The sequence below is a fragment of the Spinacia oleracea genome, chromosome 1 (assembly GCF_020520425.1).
Source record: "Spinacia oleracea cultivar Varoflay chromosome 1, BTI_SOV_V1, whole genome shotgun sequence".
NCBI classification, from domain to species: Eukaryota; Viridiplantae; Streptophyta; class Magnoliopsida; order Caryophyllales; family Amaranthaceae; genus Spinacia; species Spinacia oleracea.
In genome coordinates, this window is record NC_079487.1 from 129,137,496 (window position 1) to 129,164,418 (window position 26,923).

The 26,923-nt window shown below is 34.9% G+C and overlaps 3 protein-coding genes and 1 non-coding gene across 4 annotated transcripts; 2 read left to right on the top strand and 2 right to left on the bottom strand.

Moving 5' to 3' along the window:
- Positions 1 to 4,660: 4,660 nt before the first annotated feature.
- Positions 4,661 to 5,902, top strand: LOC130465672 (protein JINGUBANG-like). The gene has a single exon (XM_056834530.1). It carries the CDS (start codon positions 4,667 to 4,669, stop codon positions 5,900 to 5,902), a length of 1,236 nt encoding a protein of 411 aa, XP_056690508.1. The 5' UTR covers positions 4,661 to 4,666.
- An 8,800-nt stretch (positions 5,903 to 14,702) lies between these two features.
- TRNAT-UGU (transfer RNA threonine (anticodon UGU)) lies at positions 14,703 to 14,774 on the bottom strand. The gene has a single exon. It is a non-coding gene; the product is annotated as a tRNA-Thr (tRNA).
- A 22-nt stretch (positions 14,775 to 14,796) lies between these two features.
- LOC110794574 (protein MHF2 homolog) lies at positions 14,797 to 17,017 on the top strand. The gene is made up of 6 exons (XM_021999550.2): positions 14,797 to 14,925; positions 15,023 to 15,071; positions 15,170 to 15,210; positions 16,132 to 16,171; positions 16,578 to 16,631; positions 16,719 to 17,017. Exons 1-6 carry the CDS (start codon positions 14,905 to 14,907, stop codon positions 16,820 to 16,822), a joined length of 309 nt encoding a protein of 102 aa, XP_021855242.1. The 5' UTR covers positions 14,797 to 14,904; the 3' UTR covers positions 16,823 to 17,017.
- Positions 17,018 to 17,046: 29 nt separating this feature from the next.
- Positions 17,047 to 19,296, bottom strand: LOC110794572 (leucine-rich repeat receptor-like serine/threonine/tyrosine-protein kinase SOBIR1). The gene has a single exon (XM_021999549.2). The coding sequence runs from the start codon at positions 19,182 to 19,184 to the stop codon at positions 17,277 to 17,279; it is 1,908 nt and encodes a 635-aa protein (XP_021855241.2). The 5' UTR covers positions 19,185 to 19,296; the 3' UTR covers positions 17,047 to 17,276.
- Positions 19,297 to 26,923: the final 7,627 nt, after the last annotated feature.

The following is a 26,923-nucleotide window of genomic DNA, read 5'->3' on the forward strand; positions in this document are numbered from 1 at the left end:
GGTAGGCGGCGCTTGTACTTTGGCTGAGCCGGAACAAGCAGAGGTAGTGGTCCCAATTTCAAACATCTTGGTCGAAGGGACTAGAGGCCGCGGCGGGGGTGTTGATGATAATCTGAGGTGCATAGCAATTGACTATGCATGTGGTCTGTATCTGAAAAAGGATTGTTGCACAGACAGCGTATGCAAAATTAGCATAATTCCTGGTCGTGTTACTGGTACATGCCAAAAGTGCCCTGTACGTGGGGATTTTTGTAGTCTTTTTCGCCATTGTTGCTCTGACTACACCTGTGACGGCCTCTTATGGGGTCGTTGTTCTTAGATTATATATGAACTAGATGCAACATGCAAGTATGGTACGTACGTGTTTGTTAAATTATGTGGCGTTGATCTCTATACTATCAAATATCGATCTTGTGATTCTTGTCTTCGTTCACCTTGTGTTATACTGTTTGCTGTTTTTACTTAATTTCTAGCTAAATAAATAAATTTACTCTCATCTCTTTAGACTTTAGAGAATGGGAGACTGGTAGTACGTTGTATCTAATGAATTACCAACTATTAAAACTGTGTTCCATGTTTATATATTACTTCGTATTATGTATAGATGCATGTGTTGTTTTGACCTTGGCTTTGTATACTCGGATGATTTTACAATGGCTACAAAAAATTGGTAGCCACTGTAAACTATTAATCGTGACCTTCCATTTTCATAAATAAATCTACACCACTGGTTTGGTTGACTAATAATAAAAATAAAAAGTGTTTTTGGATAAAGACAAATAAAGTAACTGCTCCATAAACCAGGTTTTCCCATTTCCCTTCCTTCTATTATCTCACAAGAACATTAATGGACGGAAGCCTTCAAATAAGTCGTAATTTAAATGATTATTTGTGAAAGTAATATTATACCATTCTCATATCATTAACAACTGGTTTCTATTAGTGCTATACGGAGTATATTGCTATAGAATTCTTAATTACATAGTGTTTTTTTTTTTTTTTTGACAAATACACAGTGTCACTCAATGGAGTTCCCTTATTTTTGTGTTATTTTCATAAATGGATAATAACTTGAATAAAGATAAAATTGTTGATTAATTAACAAAGAAATTCGGAGTAGTTCCAGACTTGGAAATTGGAAGTACGAGAATTTTGTTCCATTAACATCATGCAGTTAATAATCAAGATTCGAGTGCCTTATTTCCATTTATAAGAATAACTGATTATTTTTTTTTCATTTTTATTTTAATGGTCAAACAAATAAACGGCCAAGATTAGTCTTGTAAATTCAAAGGTTCAGATTAAAACAATTACAATGGCTACCACTTTTTGGAGCCATTGAAAAGTCTTCCTTATATACTCTGTTTATATATATCCTTATACAACCTCTGAATTATTTCTCTCTCCTACCCACACGAGTTAGATTTATTTGACAAGTATACTTATATTAAAATATCTTACGTTTTAAAAGGGACTAATAATCAAAAACAAATAGAGTACTAAATTATTTATTCCCAACTTATCGATCAGATCAGTATAAGTAATCAATCAAAACATATATAATTCTGGAAACTTCAAATCTTTAATAAAATTGACACGTTAAACAGATCAATTAGCTAGTATCAAAAATATTTCTTTTGTGAAATCAACTAGAACATATAAAATCATATACTTCGTAGTAACATTAATCATTTATTGAATATATATTCAAGTAGCTAGAATCATCTCTTATACCTATTTGCAAGTTACCATTGGCGGAGCCACGTGGGTACAAGGGAGTCCGAGTAGCAGCATCTTGGACTCCCTAATACCTATTTGGATGAAAGGAGGCTAATCAAGCAACAATTTATGAAAAAAGAATAATTCTCATTTTATTTTACACTGATACACCCGTCTTGATCAATCACATAAGAATTAATCTAATAGTGGAGGTAAATTAAATAGAAATGGGGATTGACCTCTTGAATTGATTCCTTACACTACAAGAATTTATATCTTTAACGACAACTTAATTACGACGGGTCAAAAATCCTGTCGCAAAAGCTTTTTGCGACGGGGCTAACAACCAAATAAAGACGGGAATAACCGTCGCAAATGTCTTTTACGACGGGTTAACGACGGGATTTTCCATTAACGACGGGATTTTCCATTAACGACGGCCCCCTTTTATGACGGGTTCGCGACAGAAAATCCGTCATTAATCAACGATTATTAGCCTTTAGCGACGGGATTTCCCGTCATTAATGGTACAATTTTTTGTAGTGTTAGCTGATGAGCAGCAGAGGTGGCCTTCTCTGCAATGTTGCTAGCCTTCTCCTGTAAGAACAGTCAGCAAGAATTAGAATAAATGAATCTATCAATCAATTAATTTTGAATCTTAATTTAAAAGGAAAAAAACTTTAATTTATTTTATATTTTAGGAAAGATTTGTGATCATCGTCACGTTTCAACATTTTTTTTTTGAAAAAAAAATTAATTCATTAATCATGTGAACAATGATACGATATTTACAATAGAAAATTTGAGAATTTTTTTTTAAAATATTCGCCTCGGTTTGGCACTTAGCTTGGCCGGCATGGTAGTTGATGTTTTGTGAGGCCATATCTTTTATAAATTGAACTAATTTATATCGCTTTGTTTAAAATTCTTGTGAAAAAGTGAAGTGATCGTAGATGAACCATGAGAAGTATATTTAAGTTTAGTGTGTTTTTTTGAACCATGAGAATACACTTCCTATGGTTTTGTTTGTATGAAATAGATAATCATGTTTTTACCTTAGCAAAAATTACAATACTTATAATGTTTTTGTTGGTATATAATTACTGTATAATGTTTGTCCTAATGGATATTCGATAATTTAATCATGTTTGTTGTAATCCCTCTAAATTATTAATACAATCAATCATTTGATTTTGTGGAAGCAACGTACACTACCTAATCATTCAAATAAGTGAGTAACCCACAAAAAACCTAGTATCAATTTATCACATTAGTCCATTACACTTCTTTCTAATTTTAAACTCTATTTTCCTAATTAATTCAATATAACACTAAGATCTTTGGCCAAAATATGGCCCTACACTTGTCAAAAAAAAAAAAAAAGTATGGCCCTACACTATCAGATCCACCAATGAGACACTGCCACGTTTTAATTTTAATATTGAGGGCGAATCTTAATCGAGACCAATATTCCTCGATTCTCAACTGCTGCCACATGGTTCATGAACTTAGAACTTCAATTCCACATAAAAAAACAAGTCCTAAACTACATGGACCATTCGACCTTTTCGAACATTCGGTTATACATTTTTCATTTTTATAAAGGTCTTATGATCGGTATAGTGGTGTCTAGTTTAATCTTTGCTTTATTTTTATTTTTTTTTGGTTTTTCAAACAAAATTAATCATTGTTTAACAAATTAGGAAATAATTTCACTTTCAACTAAAAGGTTCGGGGCGTTCAATCTTCAATGTAGACACTTTAAGGGGAGTGTTCCTTAGACCTGGTTATTGGACAGAGTAGTCAAATGGATATAGGGTTAGGGTCAAGTTAATAGGGCATTTATTGGGCAGGGCTCTTATTGGACAGGGCCTTTATTGGACAGGGCCTTTATTGGACAGGGTCATTATAGGGTCAAACTTATACTACAATTATTTTGAAAATTAAAATAGTAATGATACAAAAACTTACGTGTATAGCTTCGTATTTACTTGTACTTGCACATGGCTCTTTTGTTTTTCATTTTTCATTGCTCGTTTATTGACCTGTCCACTAAAGACCCGCTATTGACCCGCGACCCGCTTTTGACCCGCCCATTATCGACCCGCTAAAAATGACCCTTTCTATACCCGACCCTCTTTTGACCCGCACCGACCCTGACCCGCCCCGCCCGATAACCAGGTCTAGTGTTCCTCTTACCCTTCTCCCCATTTTCAAAGTGTTTAGACAACTCACCTGGACTGGATTTCTACCCGATAAGACACTTCATTTTACATTCTCATTATGTACTATAACATTTATTTAATATAATACAATTATATGATCCAGTGGTGCAACCAGGAATTATACATGGGGGCCAAAATTTAACGTACGATTTTTATAACAATTCAAAACAAAACAAAAAATCGAAAAAAAAAACAAGTATAAAAATAAGTGAGACAAGATTTGAACCTTGGGCCTCTACTTTTCAAGGTAAAATTACCACTTGAACTATATTTCGTATTAAAAATGTGTTTTATAATGCATATTTAGTTTTCAAACATATCAGGGCGAGGCCCCGCCAGACCCTCTTAGTTCCGCCTATATCACTTTTCATGTACAAGTTTACAACAAACAAAAGCTTCTTTTTAACATCAAGTGACTTGTGAACAAATTGGATATAAGTCACACATTACAATCATTATTAGTACCAACACATAATTGAATATGTCAGTACCAATAACACAAATGACTCTTATCGTTCCTTAGCAGTGTATTGGTATGTTAATAAGTATTAACACATTAGTCTCATTACCAATAAAAGTCACTTACCTTCGTTTTAAACACCAGCCACTAAACAATACACTTAAAGTAAACATGTTACGGATACACTTTTTTCCCTCCTATATATACCCGCTTCAATTTTCTTCTCCAAAATATCCAAAAAGAAAATTAAATTAAAAAAAACATGGGTTTCGAAAGCAGCTGCAACAATAGCTCCTCCTCAATGGTGTCTAAAGAATGGAGCTTTAGAAGCACATCTTCATCTTCAATCTCCAACAATAGCAGCACAAACAATCTTAATCTATCTCATTATACTTATATCCACCCCTATTACAAATGCATAACAACTCTTAAAACACCAAACCACCACCACATCTCTTGCTTAGCAGTCCACAACAACCTCCTCTACGCCGCGTCCGGCAACCAAATCACTTCCTTCGATTTAACCACACTCTCTCCTACGGTGTCGTTCGACGGCCGAGATTTTTCCTCGGGAGGGTTCATCAAGTCCATTGCATTCCACCAAGATGACAAAATCTTAACCGCTCATCAAGACACTAAAATCCGAGTATGGAAACGACACCGTTTACTCGCAACCCTCCCTACGATCAAAGACAAACTACGTCGTTTCTATTGTGCGAAAAACTACGTACAAGTTGGAAGAAATAAGAGGAAGCTTTGGATTCAACATAACGACGCCGTTTCAGGGATGACGTTACATAACGGTTTAATCTACTCCGTTTCATGGGATAAAACGTTGAAAATATGGCGGGGGTCGGATTTTAAATGTTTAGAGTCGGTAACGGCGCATGAAGACGCTGTTAACGCCGTAGCGGTTTCGACAAACGGGGTAGTGTATACGGGGTCAGCTGACGGGAAAATAAGGGTGTGGAAGAGGGGGTATGATAAGGTGGGGAAACACTCCATGGTAGCTAACATGGAGAAGCATGGATCAACGGTAAATGCGTTAGCGTTGAGTAAAGATGGGAGGGTGTTGTTATCAGGCGGCTGTGATGGTGCGATCATTGCGTGGGAAAAAGAAGGGGAGGATGATCAGATGGTGGAGAGTGGAGTTGTAGGAGGGCATGATGGGGCCGTGTTGTGCTTGATTAGATTGGATCATGATTTGTTTGTTAGCGGTGGAGCGGATCGGACGGTGAGGATTTGGGGGAGAGGAGAGGGGGGAAATGGGTGTGGGGGTAGGGGATTGTTTTGTTGTATGGGTGTTTTAGAAGGGCATGATAAACCGGTGAGGTCGTTGGTGGTGGCGTCGTCGGAAAGTGTGTCGTCGAACGGTGTCGTTTCGGTTTGTAGTGGGAGCTTGGATGGGGAGATTAAGATTTGGGAAATCATGGCTTCTGAGCTCATCAATCATAGGCCTTCTTGCATGGCTGCAACAAAGATTGTTACACCGTACTAGATAACTTTAGTATAGTGAATGTGGTGTACTGGTGTATGGTGTATCGGTTGCACAATATGGTTTATACACCCGGGTGCACAATACTCACTGTGCATCTTCTTTTTAAATGAACATATAGTTAAATACAAAGAACATATTGTTCATACCCAAAGAACATATAACTAATAAACATATAGTTCAAATCCATAGAATATTAGTTTAAATATTTCACTAGTACATGTAAATTGAAATCATTCTCCATGTTTATTAGATTTACAATGAATGTTCAACATGGTGCACAATGAGCACTGTGCACCCGGGTGTATAATCCAAATCGCGGTGTATCGGTCTAATAACCACGAGTAATGAACAATACATTTTGTTTAAGGTTAATATTGGATCTTTTACCAAACTGGCTACTTATACAATTTTATTTACCAAAATAGCTACTTCTGAATTCTATTTTCCAAAGCTACTATTTATTTATCAAAATGACTATATTAACTTTGAGGCAAAAAAAAAAAAAAAATCATTAAACTGGTTAGGTTTTTTTTTTTTATAATATATATAATTTCTTTTTAGTAAAAAATATAAAATCTTGTTTTGGGGGTTTTATATTTTTGTATTTTTACTAAAAAGAAATTAAGAAACCTTTAAACCTTTAAACATAAATTTAAGACCTTCATAACTAACCACTTCCCCTAATATTTGTCCAATACAACCTGTAATCCCAGTAGAACTCGATACTCAAGAAAAAATAAATGACATAAATAGGGTAATGAACCATAGAAAGGTAGAAATTGAGATACTCATGCACATTCAAATAATAGGGAAGTATACAATTCTCAAATATGCGTAGACAATTTAATTAAGCTGCAAGAACCGGAACTTTTATCATACCAGCAATAAGAATGCAAGTGAATCAATTTCCAGAATTTAAATCACCTCCAACTAGCAAGGAACCCTCAGTGAAGAAGTTTTAGGAAGTCTATACCGACCCCAACCACGGTTTTCAATTGCTATTAGAAATAGTTTCGGTTTCTTATTAGAATCGAAACCAAAATTCAGAACATTGAAATACTCCAAATCAGTTAATAATTATTTTAAAAAAAAAAACTCAAACAAAACCGGTTCACTATTAAAAAAAGAAACTCCAACAAAATCGGTTCACTATTTAAAAATAAATCAAACCGGTTCACTATTAAAAAAAACTCAAACCGGTTCACTATTATAAAAAAGCTCAAACCGGTTTACTATAAAAATAAAAATAAAAATAAAAACTCAAGCTCGTTCATTGGATTTTACTTTAAAATAATAAAAAAAAATAAAAAAAAACTAGTTTGGGAATTAAAATTAAAAGATAGGAATTTTGGTAAGTAAAATTGTAAAAGTAGCCACTTTGGTAAAAGATCCGTTAATATTTTTCCAAAGTCAATTATTATCGGCTAGCGGTCGAGTCTCATATCAGACCAACTGACATTTGTTACCAGTGGCGGAGCCACGCGGGTACAAGGGGGTCACCGACTCCCCAAAGAAAAATTGAAAAAAAACTTATAACCGAATGTTAAGAGACATATTGTAATCTAGAACTGATATTTTAGGTGATAGTACTAAAAAACACCATCATCGCACATAAGACATCGTGTATAACTATGGGGGATAAGACTAAGAGATCAGTCTGTATAAACAACCAGTCTCTTAGAATTTTGAATAAATTCAATTCAAAGCAAAGAGATCAATTATTTAAATGCCTGCACTCTTAAATTAAGTTATTCTAAGCATATGAAACCCGTAGAGAATTATTGTAATAATTTTGTAAGTATTTGATTGTAATATAGTCTTAAGTCTTAACAACTAGGTCAAGACATCATTGATCCACGTTGATGACATGTATTCCTTGTTGTTATGTTTTTTTTTTTTTTTAAGTTGACCCGTTTCATTTTAATTTTATTACATCAAACGATATTTAAATAATTACTCATTATTAACAATAAACGAAAATTAAAAACATTAAACAATAATCAAGTACTCCGTATAAATTTATGACAATAAATTAGTAACATTAAATGATAATTAAGTTGAAATTAATAACAATCAACAAATAATTTCATAACTACACCCCACCCCTCAACCCCTAAAATGACATGGTCCCTACTTGTTTTACTTATTAAAATATCTACTCAACGACCCCACTTGTTCTATTCATTCAATTATTCGTCTTAATACCCGTGCACGGCCAAGTGTATCTCTTAAATAAATACGGAGGGAGTACGAAGTATGAGATATATTTTGGGTACAATTGATTGGATTGTAATCATCAAATATTATTAATCATTACATCCATTTTGATCTCGTTTGAAGTACATTTCTTTGGCAATGGCAAAAGAAAAAGAAGGAAGGAAGAGTTTCGAGAATGATCGACTATACGTATTACTACCTCCATTTCAATAAGTTCGTTATGCTTACTATTTGCAAAGACTCCAGTATAATGTTTGATCTTTATTGTATTCAATTTCGTATGGCAAGAAAATATAAAATGTTGATATTTATAAACTACTTTTTGAGGCGAATCTAACAAGATATCTCATGATAATTTTTGATAGATATAATAGTAAAAATTTAATGGTCAAAGTTTAGATTGTTGGAAACATTTTTCAAAGCGTAAAGAATTTAATGAAACCGAATTTTGTATATATTATACTCAAAATATTATAGGCTTTAATAATTTAACACTACGTATTATGATCGGGTAAATCACAACTGCACAATCGAATTATATTCATGAATCATGAGGTCATTCAATCTCCTTTTGCAAGTTAAAAGTATCAACACAAAAAATCTTAACAACTATGGTTTCCTGATTTTATATAATAATTCAAGCACCAATATTTCTTAACGTTAATTAATTAATTAATTAATTCACTAAATTGGACCACATATCATATACAGTATTAATAGATTATTTGTGTCACTATAATTTCGAATGGTAATTATATTTTGGGAATAATAGGGTATTGTTGCAAACTTGCAATATGATTGCCTCTGTATTTGTATTTAATTATATTTTAGGCTCAGGACACGTCGTGACGTGAAATAGACTTTGGAGGTGTTTGTTTCCATGTTTGTGCAAGCGACTCGAAGCATACATCCAAATCCCCAAAAGGAGCGGGCGAGCACTATGATCAAAACTCAAAAGTAAGCTCAAGTATAATCAAATGCTTAATTAATTAATTTTAAACAATTAACATATACACTTGTTCTCCTTCAGCCCCTTTCTTATATATTGTTAGGACAAATAAGTTTTTGTTAATAAACTTTACAAAAATGATAAAGGTCGCAACATGCGAACTTTAAGCCGTGTCACAATGATGAAATGACATGCTTATATGTCATGATTTAAATTAGAAACAATATTTAATTTATATAACCTAAACTTTATTCTCTTACAAGCATGTCTAATTAGTAATTAGCTATAATAAGATCCAATCAGTTTAGAATAAGTTTAAAAGATTTCAGGTGATAGAAAAGCATGCTTGTTGTGGCTAAAGACAATTACGTACAATAAGGTTTGATTTATATATCAAGAGTACAATTTGAGTTCCTAGCTACTACCTCCGTTTTAAAAAGATCTTTACAGTTACTATTTGCACGGACTCCAATGCAATATTTAACTACTTATATATCCAATTTCGTGTATGAAAAAATTATAAAAATTTGATATTCTGAAAATATATACCGAGACCAATCTAACAAGATCTTACAAGTAACGTTTTGATGTATATAATGGTAAGAATTTATGGTCAAAGTTTTTATACTTTGGACACATTTTCCTAAGCGTAAAGAACTTTCTGAAACGGAGGTAGTAGCTAATACTCCGTTGCTTCCTAGGTTTGACAAGGAATTTGATTAGATACTCCAATTAGTTATGTTATTTCATGAATCATGATTTGATGTTCACCTTTTTTAAATGCCTTACATTATATTATTAGTGATAAATTACGAGTATATTATAACCCTACACAAAACTCTGTATGTATTCCTGAATTTTATATACTCCGTATTTTGGGTGCAAAATTTTGTATTATATATTGAGGGAGTCAAATAATTTAATAAACCAATATCATATGGTAGAAAATCAAAAGAAGGCATGCAATAAAGCTACTTCCTTACAGTTTATGTTAAAAAGTTGAAACAAAAATATGCTTAGCAAAAAGGCAAGTTTCTAATCATCCCCTCTTGCCAATAACGACATTTTTGGGGGATGTTTACTGAAATCACTATGTTAAACTCCATCTTTGTGGGAGCATGTACATGTGGCTCACACTAATCATCTTAATTAATTACATTAATTAGTTTAATTTGAAGAATTAAGCATCTATAGAGTATCAACTTCAACTATAACTCCACTATATCAAATCGCAATTATATCATAATTGCGTAATTGCTTACGTCGTACTTTATAATTAACTAATTCTTAGGAGTAATTATTAGTTTAATTTAATTACATAGTAGTTATTAAAAAAAAGTTATTAAAACAATTTATACGCTGAAACGTAAAACAAATAATTTGGTCTTGTTTGGCAATGACGGAGTATAGAGTAGTTTTTAGCTGGTTTTACTGGTTGTTACTATATGTTTGAAACATCTGTTTGTTTAAAGTGTTTGGTAAATCACCTGTTAGTTGGTATGTTTAATATATAAAATGACTATTAATAACATAACATTGACATAAACTAATGTAGGTTGGTAAGAGTTGTATTTTTAAATAATACTAGATTAAATCCCGTGCACGCACGGATTTTGATCATTTTTTCACAAAATATTTAACTGAATATCTCCCAAACTATTGCATAGTTATAACATTTTTAACATACTCATTTAAATTTATTCATCTAATATGCATATTTAAATTCTTAATATGGTAATTTGACCAAATATTGAATGGTATATTTTCCATTATTAATATAGCAATTTGACTAAAATATTACTAATTTAGAATAATTATTATTACGCCATATCTATTATTGCCATAATTTATAAACTAAATTTTGTTTCCAATAAATAGATTATAAAAAAGGTAGAGAATAAATATAAAATCAAACAGGTACACCTTTTGGGAAAGTGGTTTTTGGCGGGAAAAAATTGCACCAGAAATTGACACGTGTCATTCCTAGTGTCTCTTTTAGTATATAGTAATAGATAATAGATTAGGACAAAGTTATCATTTTACATCCACTTTTCCAGATCTCTAATGCAAAAAGATTCTACATTGAGCTTTTTTAATATTAGCTTTTTTCATACCAACTCCGAACCAAACACTATGATCCTGTTAGCTTTTTAAAATGGTTAAATTTCTAAATCAACTCACCTTTCTTTTTTCTCCAAACCTTTCATAACCAAGCACCTCATTTATCAGTTTGTTGAAGCATTCTATGGTTCTTACGGTGTTACCTTTGTGCTTTGAAGTTAGAGCTGGCAATGGGTTGGGTTGGGTCGAAATCAGGTCGACCCATTTATAAACGGGTTGAGATTTTCCCAACCCAACCCGACCTGTTTAATTAAACGGGTTGAGATTTTCAACCCAACCCAACCCAACTATAAACGGGTTGACCTGAAGTTGACCCGTTTAATTTTTTTTCCCACTTTTAATTGTAAATTGATTTGACTATAGAATTGCGAGGTGATTTTGTTATGGCATATCTCATTGCAAAAAGTAATTTTTCAATATGTATTTGACATGAATCAAAACGTCAAATAATTATTCAATGTTGAAGGGAAAATGAGAAATAAAATCTTTCAAATCACATTATACATATATATATTACATACTTGCTTGCACTTAAATGGGTTAGACGGGTTGTTTTCGGGTTGAAAATTTCAACCTGACCCAACCCATTTAATTAAACGGGTTGGGTTGGGTTGACCCATTTAATTAAACGGGTTGAAAATCTTGACCCAACCCTTTATTATTGGGTTGGGTTCGGGTTGGGTTGGTGGGTTGGGTCAATTTTTGCCAGCTCTATTTGAAGTATCATTCTCATTTAAGATTTTATGGGTACCCAAGCCCTGCTCAATTTATGTCCAACGGAGTACTAAAGTATTTGGGTAATTGGGTTGCTGGGCAGCGTAACCATCGAATTATTTTTTATATTATTGGGTGGTAGCTAGGGGTGTAAATGAGGCGAGTCGAGTCGAGTACTGTCCTGTTCTTGTTCATATTAATTTATTTTAGGCGAGCTCGATTCCGAGCTTTCAACCGAGCTTTCAACCGAGCTCAAAATTTTGTACAAGCTCGGTTCATTTAAAATATTTTGTGTTCGTGACCGGTTCATGAACGTCTCGTTTATTAGCCGTGCCGAGTTCATAAACGAGCTTTTTTTCCTTAAACGAGCTTTCACTTTAAAGTTTAACCATTAGAAAACATAATTTTGAACGTGCACTAATTTAGCCATTTGAATTCAAAGTATTTTTTATTCTATGAAGTATATGTTTTTGGTTGTTTGAATTATAGTCATAATACGATTTTTATCTATGATCGTACAATTGTGTATGAAAATTTTGATTATGAACACAAATAGATGAGTTTGTTCATGAACATAAATAACGAGTAGTTCATGAACATAAATAACGAGTAGTTCATGAACATAAATGAACGAGCATACATATGTTCATGTTCAAACTCGTTTGTTAAACGAGCTTCCAAATTTGTTCAAGCTCAGCTCATTTATTAAATCAACGAACATGAACGAACTTTAACCGAGCCTGAACCCGAGTAGTTTATTGAGAGTCTCGACTCATTTGCACCCCTATTGGGTGGTGGTCTAGTGGAGATGTAAAAATATACGTAATGAAAGATAGCTATGGTCAAATCTACTAAAGCAAGTTCCAATAGACCATTTTCAGTATACGTAATGAAACTTGCATTAGTAGGACCGCACCCCATCTCTCTATTCCTGAATCCGTCACTGACAAAAATGCAAATAAAGACTATATTAGTGGGTGGTATACTGGTATAGTGGTATTGCATGTGTTTCCATTCTCTTAGGAAAAAGAAAACTACTGGGCTGGAGTAGAGTTGGGCTGAAGATTATACAAGAAGCTTACTAATTAAGCCTTTACCAAATTCATTTGATTATTGAATGAGCTTTTAGCCTTTTAACATCCCAAATGTTAGCATGCATGCTGGATCTGAGTACACATCTCGGTCCAGGCAAGGATTAATTGAACAAATATACTTCGTTTGTTTTGAATAAGTTTACTCGTATATTTATTACAAAGTACACTAGTTTTGGTAATTAAACTAGATATATTATGTCCAGATCATAATCACTATGTCCAGATCATATGTGTTTTGTCCAGACCATAACCATAATGTTCATATCATATCCGGTATGTGCAGATCATATCTAGATCAGAACCGATCTGACATGACCTGTCTAGTTCAGAACCGATATGTAAAGATTACGTCCAGATTAAAACCAATATGTCCAGATCAGAACCGGTCTGTCCAGATTAGAACCAATATGTCCAGATCAGAACCGGTATGTCCATATCATGTCCGAATCAGAACTAATCTGTCCAGATCAGAACTCATACGTCTAGATTAAAACCGTTATGTCAAATAATGTCTAGGTCAAAACCATTATGTCCATATCAGAACCCGTATGTCCATATCATGTCCAACTCAGAACCAGTGTGTCCATATCATGTTCAAATCAGAATCGATTTGTCCAAGTCTGTCTAATATATGGAATAGTTAAATAATGACTAAAGTCAAATAAATAATGTATAATTTATAATAATAATATTATAAATTTGTATAATATTTATTTAATGTAAATAATTTAATATTGAATCATTGTAGGGTTTTTTTTATTTAAATCTTAATTATGAAAAATTAGATCTGATCGGATCAGTTTAGATCGGATCAGTTCTGATGAGAAAATATAAGTTCTAATTAGATCAATTAAAATCAAATAAGAAGAAATAAGGTGATCGAACTAAACGGGGCCTAAAAGTACCGCACCAGCATGTACTCGTAGGCTTGTATTAAGTACTTACACGAAACCATTAAACGTATATTGTGCTATATGTTGGTTTGAAAATGTTATAGAATGTTTATATATCAAAAGGTCTTAGTAGAGGTTAATTAGTGATTAATGAAGACATTGGGCATAAATATGAAGTGAAATTACCACACCACACTTCGAACATAGTATTATTCATCGTAGAAATTTGTATATTCCCTTAAGTATGATTGCAATTTACTAGTCAAAATAATGATGAAAGTAATCAAGCGAGGATGGTTTCTTAGAACTTATGCCTAGGTTTCACTTGACAAACTCGAGAAGAAATTTTGAGTGGAATTGAACACAAAAATAATCATCAAAGATGACGTATTGGTCACAAAACAAAGTTAAGGTTACTTAGGATTTTTTATATTTTCATAAACATGACTCTGTAAATTAGTAATTCGAAAAAAATATGAAGTGACTACTGACTCGTCAAGTAGTTTTGACTATTGACTACTTCAAACATCCACTAAAATCCCCGTAGATCGTGGAATATCTTCTTAGAAATTAGAATAGAACTGACAAGCAAAAAAACTTCCAAAAGTTTAAAATTTACCAAATATAAAAAAAATGTAACAAGTCAAGTTACATCTCACTTTTTAAAGAGCAAAACTTAAAGATGTGACATATTTTTTTAAAAAAATTCTCCACTTTTTATGACCCATTGACCCCCTATAATAATTTAAGCCATGTTATTTTCTTGTAAAAAATGAAGAAAAAAATCTAGGTAAAAAGGGTAAGTAAACAATTGCCCCCATGCAGGATCGAACTACAGACCTCCAGTTTACAAGACTGGCGCTCTACCACTGAGCTATAGGGGCTTACTTGTTGTCATTTGAAAAAGTAAATTATATAACAAAAAAATTGCGTCAAATTACAAAGACTCAAACAGAGAGAAAATTAGAGGAGCGCCATTCCCAGTTTAATTTTGTGTTCTATTTGCTCTCGGAAATGGAGGAGAATTTCGACCCCGTAAGTTATTTTTGTTCTATTTTTATTCATTCAAATGTCTATTTCTTAATTATTGTTTGATTAATTTTGTTTTGATTCGTTAATTTCGAATAATTAGGACCTAATTCACGCCATTTTCAAGCTCGTTTGGCGCAAAAAAGCTTTCGGTAATTTCTATTTCTCTCTCCTAATTGCTTAATCGCAATCTTAATCTTAATTTGTGTTAATTATGCATATATTTTTATTAATGTTTTTTTAATTGTAGAGAGAGAAAAGAACGAAGGCATTGATACTTTGGACCATGAGGTAAATTCTGACACTTCTCGAATTTCAGTTTTAGGTTTTTTGATTTCCAGATTTTGTTAAACTTTTGCTGAATTTAGTTTGAGTTTCTGTTTAGTTTGGTAACAATTCGGAAATTTGAACAATTATGTAATGTAATATCACTATGCGCCGTGTATGTTTGTTGCAATTAACAATATAACTCTTTGAGTACGATGTAGAAATCGGTGAAAATGGCGGTGTCTAATTATTAATATAAGCACATAACTACATTATTGAAAATGTTATGTTTGCTTGAGGATGAATCTATAACATTGATATAGATTTTTGTCTGAGTTTTTAATGGAAAGTGATGACTTCATAAGATTAGTAGCATGGGTGCTATGTTAGTTTGTGTTGGTGTATGTCAAAACTCGAAGGGATAGATCCTACTTACAGCCTCACTTTGATTTCAATATCTGCATTGCAATTAGAACATCATTTTGTGGAGTAGGGTACTAGAAATGCAGGTGCCCTCGTTGATTTCTCACATTTGTTTGACCTTGATCTGCTTGACTTGTTTAATTTTTTGTGTCGATACACTTCCTCATTGTCTGCTACATTTATCCATTTAGGTGAAGCAAACCCTTCAGAAGCTGATATTATTAACTGTGTTGTTCTTTGCAAGTGCTTTAGCTTTTTCGACTTATATTTGTCCTCTCCGTTCAACTTTGTATGTGTTCCTTTCACACACATTTTCCTTCATAACCTGATGAATGATGATGCAACTTCTACTCGGGTTATTAGTATGGAATATTCTTAATGATCTATGGATAGTTCGGATTATGTGAACCATATGCATCATAAAAAATTATGATATTGTAGCATTTGCTTCTTGATCTAACTTTTGATATATACTGCACAGAGCGGGTAGAGATTTTATACATTTGATTTTGGCTCCTGCAGGGAGCAGTTGGGACAACTAAAAAAGTCCGGCCAACATCTGGTATGACAATTACATTGTCAAGCTCATTAGTGTTTAATCTTGTATGCAAACAGTCTTGTTTAACATTCAATGTGACATGTTAGAAAACTATTTATGATCGCTCTGTCTTGCAACGTACTGGTTAAGTGCTGACTATACTGATTACGTAGATAGTGTAAGCTAATTGTCAATTCTATGGGAATATTTACAAAACGAGCCTTGCCTTATGGGAGTAATGGAACTTTGCAGCCTAGTGATATGCAGTACTTTTTTCTGCTTCCTGGAGAGGCTCCTGCATGCATTGTTTTGATTGATACAGATTTGTGATATTTTTATGTTGTTTCTCTTATGTCATTTATTTGTCTTGCACTAATATATCACATATGCAAGGAATCATATATGTATTTTGTTGACTTGTGAACTACAGCAAATGCAACTGCTGTGAAACTAAGTTGTGAACTCCTCCGAATCTTCATTACAGGTTTGCTTTTACCTGAATTATTTTTACGTTCTATCATTTGCATAAATATTCTTGCCAAATTTTACTTAAACTATAACCTTAATTCAGAGGCCATTCAAAGGGCTGCCGCCATTGCTGAAGCAGAAGGCGTTAGTCAGATAGAAGCAACCCATTTGGAACGAATTCTTCCACAATTATTGTTGGACTTTTAAGGCACTGCAAGACCGTGATGTCTATGGTCAAAACACTGCGTGATGTGGAGTGAGTGAACTTAAGCATTTGATATTCATACATGTTAAAATCATCAATACTGTGAGTATAGTGGATTAAATTTGAAACTTCTGCCTTATGATACGAGTATGTTATATGACTGAGCTATATTCTTTCTAGTAGAGTTTTCCATTAAATTCTTGCCATGCTTGTTATAGCTGTTCAATCGTTCAATTGCTCTTTATTTGTTTGAGCAGTAAAATATATATTGTATCAGCAAACACATGGATGATCTTGAATCTTGATTCAATATTACAACTATAAAGTGATCAACAAAACACTAAAACAGAACTACACTTAATAGATACACTAGATACACTTATATGTGAGTAGCTCTATACTGCATTTACCTGTATTTACCACCATTCCAGTCGAACATTCAGCTTAAACTTATATTTAGTGATTGATTTGGGACAACATACCTCTAACATCCTTACTGTCAGGCCTTTGTTTGGGATCATCGAGAGTACAAAAGAATGCAATTTTTAGGACTTGAAGCATTTGCTCTTCATACCCATTCCCCATTAGTTTAGGATCAAGTGCTCTTTTTGGTTCTTCTGAAGTCATGACATTCCTCATCCATTTCACCAAGTTGATCTCTTCTGTGTTTTGAAAGAATATATCGCCTGGTAGCTTTCCCATTACCAGAGATCCAAGAACCACGCCAAAGCTGAATATATCACATTTTTCTGTGAACTTAAAAGTTTGGTGATACTCTGGAGCTATATACCCATATGTTCCAGCTACATGTGAAGTTGACATATGGGTATTCTCGAGGGGCATTTCCTTTGCAAGCCCAAAATCTGCAATTCGAGGCTCCATGTCATCATCAAGAAGGATGTTGGCTGGCTTGAGATCCCTATGAATGATTCTGGGGTTATTATTTATATGTAGATATTCAAGCCCTGAAACCACTCCGAGTGCTATTCTAAATCGAGAAAGCCAATCTAACTCTGTCTCTCCTTTGGCAAGCTTTACCATTATATCATGCAAACTACCATTTTTCATATACTCATAGACTAACAAATGACAATTGTGCCTTGGCACATGAGCAAGGAGAGGTATCAAATTGCGGTGTCTGATTTTGCCAACAGTTTGTATCTCTGATCGGACTTGACGCATCTTCTTGTTCAACATTTTACTATCTTCTTCAGTGATCTCTGCAGCCTCCTTTGCAGGTTCGTTTATCTTCTTTATTGCAATCATCTTTCCATTGCTGCCTGGTAGCTCTGTTTTGTACACTTCACCACATCCACCTTTTCCTATCAACTGTAAGTTTGTCAAAGCATCTTCTTTCTCCAAGAAAGCAAGGTCCTCCGCTTTCTTGATAAGTGGACTGAAGATTGATGGTCCAGCACCCTTTCCCCTACCACGTAACATAGCCAATCCCGTCTTCACAAGTACCGAAAATATCATCCCACATATACCCCCTACTACACCTCCAGCTAGGAACCCGAGTGACCAAGCCACGAGCTTCTTCCGTTTGTTGTGGTGCTTTGATTTATGTGCAGATGGCGAAGGAGCTTGAGCAGGACCAGAGCTTGCTCTCTGAGCTCTAGACGAACTGCGATTACTCCTCGCAGTTGAATTTTGCTCAAGTATGTATCTTCTTGGAACTAAGCTCTTCTTTGGGACTTCTGATGATATATATTCAACCCCTTTTAAAACAGGAAATGGGCCTTGAATATAATCATTCCCAGAAATGTCAAAGAATTGCAAGTTCCTAAACGACTTCAGAGATGCTGGGATCTTCCCAGTGAAAAGATTATTAGCAAGTGTGAGACTCTCTAAGTTAGGGAAATACCTCAAGAAGCTCAAGTCCCCTGAAAGCCTATTCATGGAGAAGTCAAGAACTCGAAGACGAACAAGTTTCGACAATTCAGACGGTACACCACCAGTAAAATGATTACTCTTAAGATTAAGAATCTCAAGTTTCTGGCAGTCAACAATTTCTTCTGGTATTTTGTCAACAAGATGGTTAGTTGACAAAGTCAGCTCTCGAAGCTCCGAGAGCTGACCAATAACAGGGGAGATGAAACCATCAAGCTTCTCCGACTCGTAAGCGATACGAGTAATCTTCAGAACAGAACTGTAATTCGCAACTCTCCGTTCACAGGAAACTGCAGGAGAGTTGCAGGGAGTTGTACTAAAAGAAGGGTGGTGATTATATATGCCCAAATCTCTTTGAATGATCTTGAAGGCTTTATAGTCCGACGGGTCGAGGTATAGCTTCGCATGAACTACAAAGATTAGAGAAAAGAGTAGGAAGAAGTAGAACTGGAAACTGGTAAAATTGAGCTCCATTGGAGCTTGAAGATGGTAGTTTGTTTTAGTTTGGGAAGTGGGAATTTGTTGATGAAATGTTTTACTAGTATAAGTTTATAAAGACGTTTGCCGTGTGGAAATTTAGGCTATTTGGGCCTATTGTTGACTCTTGACTTTGATTTTAACGACGACTTGGGTTGGTTTCGTTACACCGTGCTCTTTGGGGCAGGGGGTATATGCGACATAGTTTTTTAATTTTTACTCCGTATATTTTTGCGAGGGAGGCTACATCGCTGGTTACCAGCGGCTTTTTTGCCCATACCCAGGGGCAAAATCGTCTTTTCACTCAATTAGTTGAAAAGTCAAACAAAGTACTAAGTATCGGAAATAAATGACAGTATTCAATATAACAATGACAGTATTCAATATAACAATGACAGTATTCAATACAAACAATGACATAGTATATGTAACACGTTTATCCAGTCATTTAAGTGGTCCCTTTACTATTTTTGTTTCATTTCGTTTTCTTCTTTTTGGATGATTATGACAGAGAGCATATGTAACACGTTTATCCAGTCATTTAAGTGGTCCCTTTACTATTTTTGTTTCATTTCGTTTTCTTCTTTTTGGATGATTATGACAAATTTTAATACAACAATGACAGTATATACACAATAATGACAGTATTTATCTAACATTTGACAGTATATAGCAAGTTCGCAATATTTTTACCATTTATTTAAGGGGTGGGCCATCATTGCAATTTATTTTCTTTTCACTTTTTTTTGGTGGGTATGGGGCAGATACATCGCTGGTAACCAGCGATGTAGCCTCCCTCATATTTTTGCCAATGTCTTTCACATTTTAACAAATTTTACTCTGATTGAATAATGTATTAAAAGTACTCAGTCGGATTTAATGAACTAATGTGCAATTTTGCCAATCTGAATTTGCACCGGTCATAATCGTAATGAAAATATGGCTACTCCTAGCTTTAGGTGGACTCGAAAACAAGATATATAGAAAATTACAATGTATTGAGTAAGATATTTAGGCTTTATTCTCTCACCGTAAACATTCTCACTTCTTGATCCTTAGAGTAGAGTATTGTAGAGGAGGAGAGAAAGTGATTAACATAGACTTTACCTCTTATGGTAGTATGTACACTCGGATGCACCGTGCACCCTCTCATATTTTCTCCTTATATGTGAAGAGAAAATAGTGGGTACTATCAATGAGCATAAAAATACACTTGGGTGCATAGTGCACCCAGGTGTAACTAATAATTTTTAAGTATGTACGGAGTACCAATCAATTTTAATGTGAAAATCCCAAAAGGCTAGAATATAGCCAAATCTCTTCTACTCACTTCTCAATCCTTAGAGTTGAGTATTGTTTTTCCCATGGAAATTTTTTCAAGACCTCAAAAATCAAAACCGGATTGGATTAGACCATTCAGATTGATCTTGTTAGTATGGGGTAAAGAAATTTTGGATTTTCTTCAGGTCCTTGGTCATTTTATCAAATTAAAGGTTTTTTTTTTAGTAAAATAAGAATAGTATTAACCAAATAATAATTGAGTACAAACTGCGAGAGATAAAAAATAAAAAAATAAAAAAAAAAGGCAAGTAGGGTGTGCATCAGTCCAAATCCGGACCGAAGACCAAAATTTTGATAATTCAAGACCCGAATACCAGCCGATTATGCTTGGACCGAATCCAGACCGGAAAAATCGGTCTAAAATCTGGACCGGCTGTAGACCTATTTCTATATATTTTTTATTTTTTCTAAAAATTATGGTAAAAAAGAAAAATTATATATAAAAAATTCAATTCTTTAAGACCTTTTTTGGAAGCTAAAATAAAATATATCACAATATAGAATATTTACAACATATTAAAGGAGAGATATTTTAAAATAGTTTATACTTCGTATTATATTTTATTAAAGAAAAATTGGTCTGAACCAGACCGAAGATCGAAAATTGATATTTCTCGACCCAGAGGCCCGACCAAATGCCTTCGATCCAATCCGTTCCGATATGGCTCGGTCCTATCCGATCCATTTTTTCGGTCCGGACCAATTTTGCACACCCCTAGGCAACAAGCCCCAACCAAACAACTTCAACAACTGCTAAACTAAAATAAGCCAACAGGCGAGTAAATAGATCTGCAGGTCCCTAAACTTTGCCAAAAGGAGCAGTTAGGTCCCTCAAGTTTCAAAAGGAGCATTTAGGTCCCTGCGTTTGGATGGAATCCGCTGCTTTTTGTTTTCCGTCACTAACGTCCGTTAAAATGCATTTAAATTAAAAGGAAACTAAATAAAAGGCACTAAACGACAAAAAAAACAGTTACATTTACCATTTACCAATAATTAAATAAAGGAAAATTCATTTCAGTTAGCTTTTTACAAAAATATAGCCGTTGAGGCTCTCAAAAAACAAAGTATTTAACATTCCATGCACATCAAAACAACAACAAAACACTTAAACAAAAAATTCTTTCTTCTCCATCTTCTGCTCTGTGTTTTTTCTCTGTTGCTCCACCATAGCTGACTCTTCTCAACATAAAAAGGTATTTTTCTGCCATTTTTTTGTAAATCTTAAGTTAGCTTATTTTAACAATAATTAAACATATTTAGGAATAAATTATTAAAACGTAATTTATTTGCAGAATGATGAACAGGGCTATCTCTTTGTTCAACAATGGTGATAATGAACACCCTAAGAGGTGCTACTGTGGATTCACAGTATCCATTCAAAAGGCATGGACAAAAGAAAATCCTGGAAGGAGGTTCATTGCTTGTCCAAATTATGATGTTGAAACAAACAGAAGGGGTTGCATCTTTTTTAGATGGATTGATGAACAAGAACCAACAACTTGGCAAACAATTGTCATACTAGGGTTAATGCAAGATAAACAAAGCCTTGCTGCTGAAGTTGATAGTTTTAGGACAAAACTTAGTGAAGCTAACAATTATGCAAGGAAGAGGGAGGCAGACTATGTGATGAGCAAGATGAGAAGACCTATTAGTGTGAAATGTGAAGTGTGGGTTGTAATCCTAGTGGTTCTGTTTTTTTTTATCTGGTTTGTTTTAAGTTAAGTGGGTTAAGTGGGTAGGTAAAATGTAATGATCTGCACTAATGAAATGTAATGAAGACTTTAAATTCAATAAAATCTAACCTCATGGTCTTTTTTCTAATCTTCTAGCCATTGCAAGATCCTGCAATGCTTGGCTTGATATTGTGTGTCCTTGACTTGGTTGAGTCTGTGACAATGGGAAGTCATGTGCAGGGAAGGAGTAGATGGTTTGCTCACCCCCATGATCAGAATAGAAAGCTGCAGGAGGTCTTTGCCTCTGTGGTGTGGGGAAGTGTTGTGATATAGGCTGCATTAATTAAAACAAATTAGGAACAAGTTGGCTTCAGTACAGTAAAGTAACATGTAAGAAAGAATTTGAGTATATTGAATGACTTACAGTAGCTATTCTTTGATACCCATTTGGGTAGGTATAAATACCCACACCCCTATTGTGCATTGGTATAGCTGAACTGGTTCTTGGGTGTTGTTGCTGTGGTGTGGTCTGCTCTGCAGTAGCATGATTGTTGCTGTGTTGTTGTTGCTTAGGGGCATTCTTGCAACCCCTTTTGTTGTGGCCTATCACACCACATAAGCTGCATTTCATAGAACAACCTGTTCTCTTCAGCTTACCAGATGCAGTTACCTCTCCAACACCATATCTCCTCTTTGTTTTAGGTCTTCCATTGACCTTTTTCACCTTTGGAGCCACAACAATGCTATCAGAAGTAGGCCACTCTTGAGGACCATTTAAAGGCTCTAACAAAAATTCATATGCCTTCATGTAGGTCTGTTTGCAGAAATATGCATTGACATATTGTTCTGGGTGGTCTACTTTATTCCATATAGCAACAATTGCATGTTTGCATGGAATCCCACTCACCTGCCATGCATTGCAACTGCAAGTATGTTGGTTCAGATCCACCACATACTTAACCTGTGTTGCACCTTCTCTTACTCCATAGAAAAACCCACCATCCCAGTATGCATTCCAACCCCTAGCCCAAATTTTGTGTTTCTCTAACTGAATTTGGATCCTAGGACACAACATTATCTCCTTTTTCCCTATGAAATCTCTTTTCTTATGCAGTCTTTCCATCAAACCCTCTCTGATATCTTCCAACATGGTAATAATAGGCTTGTGCCTTGCACTCAAGATGTATGCATTAAACACCTCACTCATGTTGTTGTCTACACTGTCACAACAAGATAATGGAGTGTAGAATGCCCTACACCATTTCTTGTAGTTCCTTTTCAGTAGGTCTTCAGCAGCTTCATGTGAAATACCCCTCATTACTTCAATGTTTTCATTGAAGTGATTTACTGTGTTGCTTTTTGCAATAGTCCAAAATTGTTTTCTGTACTTTAAACCACCTCCAAACACTCCCCTAAAGTTACAGTACACATGCCTTGCACACACCCTACTTTCAGCTTGTGGAAACACATTTGACACAGCAGCAAGTAAACCCTTTTGTTGGTCAGACATGAAAGTGTACCCTGCTCCTTCACTAGTGCCTAAATCAGTAGCTAGAAGTTCTAGAAACCAACTCCATGTGTCAGTGCTCTCAACCTCACAAACAGCCCAAGCCAAAGGGAACATTTGATTGTTTCCATCCCTCCCTACTGCTACTAACAATTGACCCCCAAATGGTCCCTTTAAGAAACATCCATCAAGTGATATGAAAGGTCTGCATCCTGCCAAGAACCCTTTCCTAAGTGCCTCAAAACACAAATACAGTCTGTCAAACACATTTGCATCCAACTTCAACTTCACTGTGTTCCCTGGATTGCTTCTTAGTATCTCAGCTGCATACCTTGGGAGTAATGCATACTGCTCTTTGTATTCACCAACAATGAGTGCTTGACCCCTTCTCCTAGCCCTGGAAGCCTTGTCTTTGCTCACCCTTATACCCTTTTCTAACCAAATGGTTTCCTGAATATCTTGCACTCTCATGTAAGGGTTAACCTTAAACAGATTCTGGTAGTGTTCTGCAATCCAATGTGAAGTCATCTTCTTAATGATAGGTGTCCTACCACAAGTGTGCTCACTGACAAATGTTTTCACTGTAAATGACCTTCTTCCTCTCTCCCATGAAGCCCAAATTCTCCATTTACAACCTTTATCTTTGTGCTCACACTCTGCACAAACCCTAGTGGAATCATTTTTAGAAAATGGAATGTTTCTTCCTTTATCAATTGAATAATCTATGATTGCTTTTCTAAATGTCTTTGGATTCTCAAACTGTTGCCCAACATAAAAAGTGGCTTCCCTCTCTTCAGTTTCAGTGTTGTTTTGCTTCTGTTTCCCTCTCCCCCTCTTATGGTGTTGTGGTGCAACTAAGTAACCAACATCATCCTCATCTTCTGACTCACTAGGGCTGTCTAAGTCACTGTATCCATCAAAGTCATCCCCCAAATTCAGACCACCTTCTACTTTACTTTCTGCTAGTTTTTTCAGCATTACTAACTCCTCAAAATAAGCCTTTTCCCTTCTCATATCATCAGATATCTTAGACCTAGCAGTGGCTAACTCATCATCATCTTCATCTGTACCCTCTGAATCATAATCAATTTCAGGTTGAGGCACATTTTGAGGTTGAATTTGAGGTTCAGGTTGAGGTTCAGGTTGAGTTTCAGTTTGTTTGGGTGGGAGTACTGTAAAAGGTGGTTCCACATAATCAGAATTTAAGTCAACCACATCAGTATTCAACAACTCAAGGAAGCTACCTCTCTCTCCTCCCCCTCCTGCACTCCTGTTTAGGTTAAAGTTGTAGGTGGGTTTGATTTTATGTTCAATGTATATATGAATGCTTTTGTATTCAAAGAGTAAAGCTAAGAAAGGGTCACAAGTACTACTATCAAAACCTAAAAACCTAACCCCATTCTTGAATTATTTCCTAGGGTCCCAGAAATGTACTTTCTCTATATCATTATAACCTAAACTATCGACTAATTCCTTAACATATTTTCCATCTGCATTCTCATGGATGTAATCAAAGACATCCACCCTCCCCCCACTATAAACCATATCACCTTGCACAACCCATTCACCACCATGATGCACATATATGCAAGGGTTCAAAGTCAAATCATCAACATCATCTGATCAAAGTTAAACAATATCAATTAAAAAAAACAAAACTTTAAGAAATCAAACCAAACCAAAGCTTGAATAACAACACAAGAGATAACAAAAGGAAACATTTCATTCATTCATCATCATGATCATTCCAGTTTCATTTACAAAAGGGTAGGCTTCAACCCTAACATTTCAAACCTCAATCCACTATTGAGGGAGAAGTCTACGGTTAGATATAAACTATTGTCATAGCAGTGACAAATACCAAAAACCAACATTTGTCACATTCACAAAAACCTAATTGCAATGACAGTAGTAATGTAATTGTCCTTGAAAATTAAAAATAAAAAAAGCTATAAACAAGCTGTATCAACAAAAGCTTGACAAAAGAGGGGCCACCACCAGCGCCACCACCACCCACCCTGCATGGCCTCCACCACCAGCTACTCCTCCTCTTCCTTGAAAAGGAGGGGGAAGCCGTCAAAGTAGACGGTCATGTCCTTGTCCAACCAGGCGTGGAAGTCACGACCATCATTGTCAATGATGTCCATGATGACCCACTCACGCAGCCATGCACGGTAGCATCCTTGAGGGTAGTGGTATGGGAGGCGGTACCGCAGCTTGGCCCACCGACGCTACTGCTTGCACACACTCTGCACAGCAGACTGCCCCTCCCAGTCCAGCCTGGGGAAGATCTGGGTGATTAGAATGTCTTGATGATGGCAAAGGGGGTGTGCCTCCCTTAAAGCATGGGCTCCTAAAGTCAAAGTAACGGCCAAAGTCAATAAAACAGTAAGTAAACCCTAATTATTATACGGAATCTAGATTAAAATACTTCTAAATTAAGAAACAATAGTTTAAATAAACACCATTTTCAAGAAAATGCAAGCATCAATTCGAATTAATCAAACTCTGTTTTTTATTTAAGTGAATCAAAAACAGTAAGTGAAACCCTAATTACTACAAAATCTAGTTTAAATTAATTCCAAGTTAGGCAACAATTGTATAATTTAACATATTAAACACCATTTTCAAGAACATGCAAGCATCAATTCGAATTAAATATTGGAAAGTAAAAACGGACGAAACCCTAATTCCAACTTCAATTGATAAATTATGCGAAATCAGCCCACGATTGTTTAAATTAACATATAAAACACCACAATCAAGATAATGCATGCACCAATTTTGGGAAAAAGTTACTTAACAAAAAAACCCTAATTTATCATGGCTCAACTGCAAACATTTATTGAAAAAACCGACAAATTGAATGAAAATACCTTCGTCCCATCTGGATATTCTTGTTCTCTTCCTGGTGAGACCTTCCCACTTGGAATCAGCAGACCTTTTGTTTGATACGCAAGAACCCATTTTTTTGCAGAAAACTCAGGAGTAATAACTTCTAATTCTCTTAAGTGTTTGAGTGAGTAAATGGCAAAAAGACAACTGAGAGTGAAAATGGGGGGGGGGGGGGACCATATAAATAGGAAGTGAAAAGGGGGGAAATAGGGTTGGGAACAGTAAAAAATTACCGCCAAAACATTATTAGGAAGGAACCAGAAAAAACGAGGGAAGTTGGAAGGGTTTCCACGTGTACACATTGAAAAAGTAAGTTGAAA